Genomic DNA, 12,354 nt, shown 5'->3' with positions numbered 1-12,354 from the left:
CTAAAAGTTTAGTCATTGGAATCATATGACTCCTTTGGCTGCATACTACTTGGTGTTTTACTTCAAAAGTCTAACCCTAATGTGCATGTTAGTCATCCATTGAGATGGATTCATTGTATTTTTAGGAAGAAATCAGAGGAAGGGGGGGAAAACAAAAATATGAAAAGTCCAAACGTATGAAGTGAAGTCCCATGAGGACCAAAGGCAGGTATTTGGGAAATGCTAGCACGTGTCGTTTCCAAGTTGGTCATTCTTTAACATTTTGGTCACTGATCTGTGACGGGAGCATTGCCATTTTTTAACGAATAACCTCGCATTAAGTCAAAAGACAAGGATACGCGTCAAACGGCTAGACCAACCAGCGCTGATCACATGGGGCCGGAAAGTGAACCCACGCTCCATTGGGCGCGTGGATTAAACCAAGGAGTACTTGCACACCTGGAAGAGAGAGGAGCGGTAGAATCGGGAATACGGGGAATCAGCAGGGGCAAAACGGTCCTGAAAAGGGTGGCGTGCCTTAACGGCATAAAAGCCCCTTCCCTCCTCCTCTTCCTCCTCCTCCCCCCCTCTCTCTCTCTCTCTCTAAAAGTCTTCTGAGCCACTCTGTAATACAGTCCCCTACTGCCTATACAGCAGTACTAAACAAGCTTCTCTCTCCCTGCTCTCTCTCTCTCTATATTGTCTCTATCTCTCTCCAGTTTTTCTCTCTATAGCGTCTCTTTCTCTCACTTCTTTTGCTGCAAGGTTCAGAGGTGGAGAGAGAGAGAGAGAGAGACAGCTGCGGCAGGACGAGGCAGCCATCCATCATCACCATCACGTAGAGAGAGAGAGAGAGAGAGAGAGGTGGGGGGAGATCTCGAGATTTGGCCCAGCGGAGATCTTCGCGGATCAGGGGGAGTTAAAGCAAAGGCGGCGAGAATTAAAGGTGTCTTAGTGAGAAAAAAATCAGTACCCTGTTTCTCTCTCAGCAGTTCTCTCTTTCTCTCTCTAGATTTTCCTCTCTCCGGAAGTTCTGGTGCGTAAATATTCATTTGTATTGACATGATTATTTATGGCATCATGAAGGTTTGAGAATCGAGGATGTGTGTATTGGCAGAGATTGTGCGTTGTGTCATTAGCTCACTCTCCAATTTTTTATGGTTTGGTTTGGTTTGGTTTTAGAGAGAGAAAGGAGGTCGGTGGTTTTGTCCACCGCGTGTATTGGGCGAATTGAATAGAGGGAGTGAGAGGATCCCGAGTAACGCCATTGGTGGTTTTGTTTCACGTTTTGGTGTATTGGCTCTCATTTCTGCCTCTGAAACACTATTTTCTCTCTCTGGTTGGTGAGTAGCAGAGAGAGAGAGAGAGAGAGGGAGTCTCATTAACTGCCATTTTTGTTTGTTTCTTTTGTTTTTCTTGTTGGGTCTACCCCTCACCTCTTGAATTTAGAGTGAGAAAAATGTGTGAAACTTTGGAAATATTGGGTGGTTTGGAAGTGGTTTTGAATGTCTCTCACTGTGAATAGATATTCAAAGTGAATAGATAGCGCGGTTCTGTGCGACTCCGTGAAGTGTTTTTTTTTCTGTGGTTGTTAATACTTCATCGTGGCATTTTGGGACGAAAATGAAGTTTATGAAGTTGGGTTCAAAGCCTGATGCATTTCAAGGTGATGGCAATTCTATCAGGTGAGAAGGCTTTCAGTGATTTTCTTCATATTTCTCACAAGCACAATTTTCTTTGTTTTTGATTCTGATTAGTTTTGCCTTGAACTTCGTAACATACTTTCTTGCTCGTTTGGTGCTCTCTGCCCCTTTTAGTTTTATCAAGGAATTGGGCGACTGTTTGATTAATTTTTTTTTGGTGGCAACTTATTTCTAGCAGTTGTTTGATTCTTGAGTTGTAGTTATATTTTTTCATGTAATTATAAAAAAAATTTATATACAACCAATAGATCATTTTGATTACTCACACGCATATAGCTGTGATTACATAAATGGTTTAAATACTGGTAGGGGCGAATCCAGCCTGAAGAGGGTTGAAAATGAAATATGAACCACATGGGTTTTTAATTGTGCTTGCGGGTTGGGGGTGGTGTGGTGTTGTTTCCTGTGTCCGTGTGGGTTAGGGTTGGGTTAGTCTGTGAGGCCGTTGAGGAGGGTGGTCCTGCTGTTGAACTGTCCTCATTTTGATGTGTTTGGTGGTCCTAATGAAGCAAAGTTATAGGGGACAGGCATTGTCCGTGGTCACCTTGACAATTAATTTTGGCCTGTAAGGTATGACATTCATTCTGGTACCTACACATATGTTCACCAAACAAGTAGATTTGGTGATTGTTTCCTTGCACATTTGCACAATGTTTTGATGCATGATGAATTGTTAGGTTGTAGCAGAGCCAGATTGGTTGTTGCTTGATATATTGATCAGAATATGAATGATAATAAAATTTACACTGGTTCTTTGGGTGCACTGGGAGGGTGTTGTAAAATGGGTGAATAACAGTGACACTGCTCGACTAGCGAAAATAAAAGTTGACTTCTCTTGCTTTTGTGATTGGGTTTTGATATTTTGTGCCACCTAAATTTTTTCCTTCAAGGTGTTGAGTTTGTTCTTCTTCTTCTTCTTCTTCTTATTATTATTATTATTATTATTATTGTGTAGTTTTATTTTTATGCATCTTTTGCCATCACAGGCCAATTACTCACTGTAGGGTAGCTGAAACTATGACCAGGCTGAACCATTTGATGAAGGCTTACCGCTTACCTAACACCTTGCATCTTGGAAATTAGAGTTATAAGGTGCTGCATTTGTTGATTTGAGGGTTGAAAAAAAAATCTCCCCTACGAGTGACGCGTGGCACTTGAACCGTCCGAGTGTAGAGAAAAGTGTGGGAGGTTGGGCTAGGTCATTGCCCCAAAGCGACGCGCCGTGTCGGCGCCTGGGTACGGTGTCAAATATGCGAGAGTTCTTGCATCATTTTGGACGTGGGCAGGTAAAGACGTTAGTTCAAGAAATTAGGATTAGATTAGCAACTTGGAATATAGGGACATTTAAGGGTAAAAGTATGGAAATTGTGGATACAATGATCAGAAGTCGAATTAATATAATTTGCCTTCAAGAAACTAAGTGGGTGGGGGAGAAAACTAGAGAAATTGATAAATCGGGATTTAAACTTTGGTACATTGGAAAAGAAAAACATAAGAATGGAGTAAGCATTATTATAGAAAAAAATTAAAAAGATAGCGTTGTTGGATGTAACTAGAGTAGGGGATAGAATTATAAAAATCAAGATGGTATTAGGACGAGATAATAAATATCATTAGTGCTTATGCTCCTCAAGTCGGCTTAGCAGAAAATATTAAGAGACAATTTTGGGAAGATATAGATAGTATTATACAAGGCATACTAGGGACTGAGAAAATATTTATAAGAGGAGATCTGAATGGACACGTTGGAAGAGATAATAAAAATTATGAGAGGATACATAGAGGATATGGATATGGAGACAAAAATGAGTCTGGGGAGATGAACTTAGACTTCACTATGTCAAAAGATTTTGGAATAATGAATATTTGCTTTAAAAAGAGAGAAGAACACTTAATAACCTTTAAAAATGGACAAAATATAAGTCAAATAGATTTTTTTTTTAATTAGGAGGGTAGATCGTATCATGAAATGATTGTAAAGTTATTCTAGGTGAAAGCCTAACCACCACACAACATAGAGTCTTAGTGTTAGATATATGTATTAAAAAATGGAAAAAGAAGGATAAATTAAACCAGTGTAAGAGAACTAGATGGTGGAACCTAAAAGGGGAAAACATAGAGTCCTAGTGTTAGATATATGTATTAAAAAATGGAAAAAGAAGGATAAATTAAACTAGTGTAAGAGAACTAAATGGTGGAACCTAAAAGGGGAAAATATAATAAAATTTAAAGATAAAATAATCAAAGAGGGGGATTGGACCATAGAGGATGGGATAGATACAAATACTTTTTGGAATATATTAGCTAGCTCTATTAAAAAATAGCAAAAGAGATTTTAGGTGAATCAAGAGGAAGATTCTCGAATAGCAAAGAGAGTTGGTGATGGGATAAAGATGTACAAAAAATCATAAAGACAAAAGGAATTTAGTATAAAACGTGACAAAAATGTAAAAACAGAGATAACTTTGAAAAATATAAGGAGGTAAGAAAAGATGCAAAAAAGGCTGTTAGTGAAGTTAAATATAGATCATTTAATAGTTTGTATGATAGATTAGGTTCAAAAGAAGGGGAAAAAGATGTATTTAAACTTGCTAAAGTTAGAGAAAGGAAGAGTAAGGACTTAGGAAATGTAAAATGTATAAAAAGTGAGGATGATATTGTCTTGGTTAAGGACAAAGACATTAAAGAAAGATGGCGAAGTTACTTTAATAAGTTGTTTAATGAAAATCAAATAGAAAGCTTAGACTTAGAATTGTCAAATGAGGAAAAGACTAAAAAGATGAGATATATTCGCAAATTTAGAGTTAATGAAGTTAAGTTTGCACTAAAAAAATGAAAAATAGGAAAGCTTTGGGACCAGATAACATCCTAATTGAAGTTTGGAAATGCTTAGGTGATAACGGAATTATATGGTTAACTAATTTATTTAATACAATTGTAAAAACTAAGAAAATGTCAGATGAATGGAGGAAAAGGACTTTAATACTTATATACAAAAATAAAGGAGATATTCAAAATTGTAATAACTATCGTGGAATTAAACTTACGAGTCATACGATGAAACTATGAGAAATGGTAGTTGAACAAAGATTAAGGTTAGAAACAAAGGTTTCAGAAAATCAATTTGGTTTTATGCCTGGGAGAGCTACCACAGAAGCTATTTATCTTTTAAGAAGATTAATGGAAAAGTATAGGGAAAAGAAGAGACTTACATATGATATTTATTGACCTTGAGAAAGCATATGATAGGATACTTAGGAAAGTTCTATGGTGGGTTTTAGGAAAAAATGGTGTATGTAGTAGGTATACCGATGTCATTAAGGATATGTATAATGGAGTAATGACTAGTGTAAGGACTATAGATGGAGAAATTAGAGAATTTCCAATCACCATAGGTGTACATCAAAGATCAGCTTTGAGTCCTTATCTTTTTGCTTTAGTGATGGACCAATTGACTAAAAGTATTCAAAAATAGGTTCCATGGTTTATGTTGTTTGCAGATGATATTGTATTAATTGACGAAACTAGGGACGGAGTAGAGGCTGAGTTAGAATTATGAAGAGAAACTTTGGAATCTAGAGGCTTTAGGATAAGTAGAAATAAGACAGAATATATGAAATGTAGTTTTAGTAATGATAGGAGGAATATTAGAGACAAAGTTAATGTTGATGATGAAGAAATAAATAACACTTGTAGATTTCGATATCTTGGATCTATTATGCACGCTGAAGGAGAAATTGAGGATGATGTAATGCATAGAGTTAAAATAGGTTGGGTAAAATGGAGAAGTGCAAGTGTGCTCTGCGATCGTAGAATACCCTTAAAATTGAAAAGGAAGTTTTATAGGACAACTATTGGATCAGCTATGTTATATGGATCGAAATGTTGGGCGATGAAGAAATATAAATATCCAAAAAGTAAAAGTTGCCGAGATGAGAATGTTTAGATGGATGAGTGGTATAACATTGAAGGATAAATTAAGGAATGAACAAATTCGTGGTAAGTTAGGTGTGGCTCCTATAGAAGATAAGATAAGGGAGAGATGACTCAGATGGTATGGACACTTGCAACGTATGCCACATAATGTACCTGTGAGGAAGAGTGACTTAGTTACTATGAGGGGCAATAGAAGGGGTAGGGGAAGACCTAAAATAACTTGGGAGGATATAATGAGTAAGGATTTAATATCCTTGAATCTATCAAAAGAATGGTCCATGATCGCATAAATTAGCGGAAAAGGATTCATATAGCAAACCCCACCTAGTGGGACTAAGGTTTGGTTTTGTTGTTGTTGTTGTTGTTGCTTGTGTGTGCAAATGGCTTGCTTAAACAACAAAGGCTCTTGTATTGCTAATTTAAGTTTTAATCTAGGGTTTGTGTCTTCTTCTTCTAGTTATGGCTGGGGCTATATAACTCTTATATTGTTAATAGGTTGACTTTTGCACCACAATCTTATTGATTTCAAAGTTTTCAGTAACTGCATCCTCAATTATAAGGTTGGGAATGGCCATTGAAACTTTCATCGAATTGCCCTGATTTTGGAGTGTTAGTTATCTGTGATATTGGTGTGAGAGTGTCGTGTCTACTTTTGATTTCTTTGGCATGTGCACAAGCTTTGTTGCAAACAACTATTCAATCTTCCTGTGATTGGGTGAACATGCATGAAACTTTGATTTCTTGTATCACATTTTGAACCGTTAAGGAAAAAAGTATGGTTGTTAGTTTTGTCACTTGATTGAGTTGGTTTTATTCATGATGTATGGATCTGTTGGGCCTTGTCTAATGTGGGAGATCTCTTCTGTCAACTTTTCTTAATAGCATAGTGAAATGTCAGGCTGGATATGCCATTGGTACTGGACCTGACTCCTGGTGGGAAAGTCAGGTTGATGCCATACTGAGGACTTGGGGTCATGTGTTTTACTGAGCTTGGGAGGCTTAATTCATCTACATTTTAATACTCTACAAACAAATAGGTCCCTGTTTCCCGAGTCCACAGTCATGTAGAAGTATTAAGGACATATTTAAAACAGTTCGCTTTTTCCATTTTCAAATTTTCAAATAATTACAAAAATGCCATGCTGTTTTCCAGTTCTCCAACATGTGCATAGAAAGCCTGTAAAACAATAATAATAATAATAATAATAATAATAATAATAATAGATGTTTCCCTACTTATCTACATGAATGCTGGGAAACTGGAAAAAATGGCGGCAATTTTTGTAATTATTGGGAATACTGAAAATGGAGAATGAAAATTGTTTTCTGCAACTGAACTGACTCCAAGCTTTTGAAGCACTCATATGTTGACATCTTTTGTGATGACGTAGAACTTAATTCATCTTCTACAAATTGAGTTTTATTTTCGTAGAGAGTTGCTCCGTTGTGCTCACTGCATTGGAGGCCTAAAAATTGATCAGGTATGCTGGGGGCTGAAGACATTACTAATGTCCCTAGTTTGGTGCGGTACACAGTTGCCGTGAATCCAAGATTTTGGGCATTAGATATGTCATTTAGAAGTTCCAGTAGAGGTATTCCAGTCTCAACTGAATGTAACTTTAACTTCTGATTATTCCCCCTCAAAAGGGGCTCAGATACTGTTCTCGCCAGTGGAGTTTAACATCACGAAGTTTTGGGCACTAGCTTCTGTTGAAGTGCATGAAGTTAGCAGATTCTCCCATTGTGTGCGTGTCTTTTAATTGATTTTGAGAAAATGATGTTGAGAGGTTCTTTGGTGCATTTGGACTCTGTTACCAAATTATTATAATACTCCTAATTTTGCCCTGTGCTTCTTCTGTACAGTGAATCATATATCTTCTCCAGTTATTTATTACATTTTCAGCACCCATGACATTTTTTTCTTATCACGAACCTCCTCTTCTAAGGCTTGGGTTAATTTGTGTACTTGTGCAGGTATGTGTCATCTGAACTTGCTACAGATGTCACCATAAATGTTGGTGAAGTGAAATTTTACCTTCACAAAGTACGGTAGCTTCCTTTTGATCCTCTTTCATTAAATAAATTGGTGTTCTTTTATTTTAACTGATGATGTCTGTGTGCAAATAAGTGTTGAGTGTGCATATTTTGCATAATTTCTTATTATATGTTAAGCTGAAACTTCACACCTGTCGATCCCTCCCTCCCTCCCTCCCTCTCTCTCTCTCTCTCTCAAACACACATGTGTGCGTGCACAATATTTTCACACATATTTATTAAACTGTGGATTCTTGAAAGAGTTCTTGAGTTGTTTGTAGCGAATAAGATTCCTGCTATTCTTGAATCTTGAGTAAGTGTGGGCAACAGTTCCAGACATGAAGGCACGTGGATATGGATGTGGTGGAACCAACCCAGATTTGGTAGCTTAGAAGTTACTGCACGTATTGGCTCTGTAATTATGCCATGCATTTGTTTCATTCATTAAGCATTCCTGAATGTGTTTGGAATAAAGTTGATATAACATGTTTACATTTTGGTTTTGAGACTATCTTATTTTGTGCTCCAACTGTTTTGCACCCATGCCCATACGTCCTCAGTAAATTCTTTGGTTTCAAAAATTTTAGTTTAAATAAATTGTGTGCTGGTTTTCCATGAACTAGACTAGTATATTTTGGAATCTGGCTACTGCTGTTAGTGGCCTGCATTGGGCCATTGCTGAAAATGTGGGAAAGCAATCTGTGCATGGAAAGATATACCTATGAATAGGGAAAGGAAAAAAGGCCTTATCCTTGATCCCACCCACTATTGTTTGGATAGTGTGGATAGACAGAAATGCTAGAGAGTTTGAATGAACTACTACTTCTCTCGCTACCCTTAAGGACAGATGGCTTACAACCCCTTCGAGTTGGCTTAGTGGGCTGTACATGCTGGAGACCCAATTTCTGATTTCTGCAATAGCCCGTCAAACAGTCGATCCACTTACTTTTTATTTGCTTGTACATGTGTTGCAATTCTCACTTTACTGTTTAAAAAAAAAAACTTCCTAATTAGTATTGTCAATTTAGTAGGAATATTAATGAGCCTGTTAATATATGTATATATATATATTAATGTTCATGGGGACCAGAGAAAGGGAGCTGCCCTTATAGGATATATGGTCCCTCCCCCATCTGTATGCCCAAAACATATGAATGTCTTGTCAGCTAAGAATTATTTAGCTGGTTAAAATGCTATTGGTACTCCATCCTCTCTTAATTCCCCTATTCTTCAGTTAGCTGATGCAAATTTAACTTGTGCTAAGATTATTTAATTTGCCATTTGCAGTTCCCCCTTCTGTCCAAGAGCAACCGCTTGCAAAAGCTAGTACTGAAAGCAAATGAGGATAATTCTGATGAAATCCACATTGTTAATTTTCCGGGTGGTGCAAAAGCATTTGAAATTTGTGCCAAATTCTGCTATGGAATGACTGTCACTCTCAATGCTTATAATGTTGTGGCTGCTCGTTGTGCAGCTGAGTACCTTGAGATGACTGAAGATGTTGATCGAGGAAATCTAATTTTTAAAATTGAGGTATTTCTCAACTCCAGTGTCTTCCGTAGTTGGAAAGATTCTATTATTGTTCTGCAAACCACCAAATCACTTCTACCTTGGTCTGAAGATCTGAAGGTAGTTGGAAGATGCATAGATTCCATTGCATCTAAAACCTCTGTGGACCCTGGAAATATTAACTGGTCCTACACTTATAATCGAAAATTAGCTGCCTCAGATAAGAATATTGACAATGTGATGAAGTTTCAAGATAAAGGTGCATCTGTACCAAAGGATTGGTGGGTTGAAGATATATGTGAGCTGGACATTGATCTCTACAAGCGAGTGATGATTACTGTGAAGTCAAAGGGGAGGATGAATGGGAAAGTGATTGGGGAAGCATTAAAAACTTATGCAATTAGATGGCTGCCAGATTCTGTTGAGACTCTGGTTTCTGATAATCATAGGTGGAGGAACAAATCTTTAGTGGAGACAATCATTTGCTTATTGCCTTCAAACAAAGGTATGGGTTGTTCTTGTAGTTTCCTGCTCAAATTATTGAAGGTTGCTGTCCTGGTTGGAGCTGATGACTCAGCAAGGGACGATTTAGTGAAGAGAATCAGTCTGAAATTGGATGAGGCTTCTGTTAATGATCTATTAATCCCAGCTCAGTCTCCCCAAGCTACCATTTATAATGTTGAACTGGTGCAGTGCATTGTGAGTCAATTTGTGATGCATGAAAAGGGTAGCCGGGAATTGGATATTGTAGAGAAGAACTCTTTGGGCACTGATGACTTCGTTTTTGGGCATGGATCCTGGTTGAATGTTGGTAAACTTATTGATGGCTATCTTGTTGAAATTGCCCATGACCCAAATCTTCCTCTTTTCAGCTTCATTAGCTTGTCGCAGATGATTCCTGAGTTAGCGAGGCCAATTCATGATGGATTGTACAGGGCCATAGACATCTATCTGAAGGTAGGACTTTTATTTTATGTGGCGAATGCTGTTTTAGCTTCTCAATTTTGTTAAGCTCTTCAGGCATATAAAGAAGCTTGCATGGCTGACTTTTACTAGAGTTGCTTTTGTCACGCATGTGATTGCTCTATTGACCATTTGTCTTAGATGCTTAAGCCATTAGGTATTGGGCAAAGAATGTATATTAAGCCAACATTTCCAGACATGCGACTCAATTATGTGTGGAGATATAAACAAACACTGAAGAACAAATAATGAAGAACACACATTTGGCAGAATGAGATGATCTAACAAATTGTAAATTAATGTGGACCACAAAAATTGAACCCAAAACATCCTGGCTAGTAAAGCTATGTCAGTCACTACCTAGAAGCTTTTTTGGGATCCAGGTACAACATTGGCAATAATTCTTATCCTAGCAAAATCTGAACACAATTGATGTTAATTTTCTCTTCCTCAATGTTTCCCCAGTCTAAAGGAACTGTTTCATACTGCTTTCCGATGGTGAATCTTGTGCATGTATATATATAACAGTAGGGAGAGATGAGTTTTCATTTATGTTTATATAACATCCTTATTGCATTTTTCCCTTTTATTTTGTCCAAATAAATCATTGGTGATATTTTATCAAATTAGTCAAATTACATCACTGGTTAGTCGGTTCATTATCGGGGCTGGGTTGAACGTTTGCCAGCATTAGGTCATTAGTTTATAATGTTCAGTTATCATTGAAAAAGGTAGGTACATTTCCATAAACTCCCCAGCCTACTTGGTTCAGGCCATGCGACCCAAGAGAAGAGGAAAAATCCCCACCCACTCACTCCAGAATGCATAGGGTAAAACAGAGAAAGAAGCAACCATCATCCAAACTTTCCACAATTTTCTAACATCTTCAGTTTGCATAGAACACTTTATGTGGAGGTAAGCTCATCATTTTCTTTAAAATTTGGGTTAAAAGTATCTAAAAAAACTACGGAATTGCTAATATAGTGTTTTCAGTGTTATCACGGGCACAGCCCCCCCTTGTATGAGTCAGAAGCCATATATAACAGCTAGATAGTTTATGTAGCATGCATTTACCATATTCTATGACTGATTATATTCTGTGATTAGGAGCACCCAAGCATGACAAAATCGGAAAGGAAGAAGATATGTGGGCTGATGGATGTTAAGAAATTGACAATGGATGCATCCATGCATGCAGCTCAGAATGAGCGTCTCCCACTCCGAGTCGTGGTTCAAGTCCTCTTCTTTGAGCAGGTTAGAGCAGCTGCTGGGGTTCAAGCCATTAACACTCCCCCTGATGCTTCACATTCAACAACAAACACAGAAGAAGAATGGGAAAAGACGGAGGCTGAAAGCTGTAGGTCCCTCAGGAAACAGACGAGTCAATTGAAGATAAATGATGATGAATTTCGGAAAAATGGGAAGTTGACTAAGGGCAGCAAAAGCAGACGGGGTGGTGTACAATTGCTTCCATCTCGGTCAAGGAGAATATTTGATAAATTATGGGTTGTGGGTAAAGGGCAAGGACAGCAAGAGAACAAGAGCTCTGAAACATCTGGCAGTTCTCAGAGCCCAACATCATTGATTCCTGGGGAGACCAAATCCTCTAGTTCATCTTCAAGAAACCGACGGCATTCCATCTCGTAAGGGGAGGGATTTTGGGTTTTAGATGAGCCAAAGAGTAGACGTTTTTTGTGGGTTTTGAAGTGTTAAAAGTGTATAAAAATGGTAGGATTTATGCTAGGTGATGATGGCTATCTTTTAACCTGCACAGTAATCCAGAAGGGTTTTTGCTGCATACAAATGTAATCTATTTCTCGGGTGCTTTTTCTTCTGCTGTTTTTGTTAATTCTAATTGTACCATTTTCTGTTAACTTTATATAGAATTGTCGGAGTTCATTTTAAAGAATTCCATCCCTTCTACACCCCTGGACTAGAGGCTGCCCTTCCAGGGTTTTGTACTTTGATACCACTATGAATGTCCTGAGCCAGTGCGATGTTCCATGAGGCAGGTTTGGGTTCAACTTGCATGTCAAAGTTGAAGTACAGGTTTATGGGCAAGCTGGTGCTCTGGCAGAGGCATAGTTGAGAAAAAAATTGGAGTGTCAATGGGCATTGTTGAACTCTTCTTCAGTTTTCTGAGAATTTCAAGACCCCACTTTTTATTAAGAAATGTTAAACGAACCTCGTTGAGGTTTCTATGCCATTCATTATCATCGTCAAGCACATT

The 12,354-nt window shown here is 37.9% G+C and overlaps 1 protein-coding gene across 1 annotated transcript; it reads left to right on the top strand.

Moving 5' to 3' along the window:
- Positions 1-555: 555 nt before the first annotated feature.
- LOC131152117 (BTB/POZ domain-containing protein NPY1) lies at positions 556-12,030 on the top strand. Its single transcript, XM_058103773.1, has 4 exons — positions 556-1,664; positions 7,593-7,662; positions 8,940-10,118; positions 11,232-12,030. Exons 1-4 carry the CDS (start codon positions 1,603-1,605, stop codon positions 11,769-11,771), a joined length of 1,851 nt encoding a protein of 616 aa, XP_057959756.1. The 5' UTR covers positions 556-1,602; the 3' UTR covers positions 11,772-12,030.
- The last annotated feature ends 324 nt before the right edge of the window (positions 12,031-12,354 follow it).

The sequence above is a fragment of the Malania oleifera genome, chromosome 3, assembly GCF_029873635.1.
Source record: "Malania oleifera isolate guangnan ecotype guangnan chromosome 3, ASM2987363v1, whole genome shotgun sequence".
Lineage (NCBI taxonomy): Eukaryota > Viridiplantae > Streptophyta > Magnoliopsida > Santalales > Ximeniaceae > Malania > Malania oleifera.
Note: the sequence above shows the minus strand (reverse complement) of the source record. Positions and strands in the feature narration are given on the sequence as shown.

What these genes read in the sequence shown, in the direction of transcription:
- LOC131152117 (XM_058103773.1), top strand. Translation starts at nt 1,603, where the DNA reads ATGAAGTTTATGAAGTTGGGTTCAAAGCCTGATGCATTTCAAGGTGAT. An exon ending in GGTGATGGCAATTCTATCAG is followed by an intron (nt 1,665 to 7,592) that starts GTGAGAAGGCTT and finishes GTACTTGTGCAG; the next exon opens with GTATGTGTCATCTGAACTTG. An exon ending in TGAAATTTTACCTTCACAAA is followed by an intron (nt 7,663 to 8,939) that starts GTACGGTAGCTT and finishes TGCCATTTGCAG; the next exon opens with TTCCCCCTTCTGTCCAAGAG.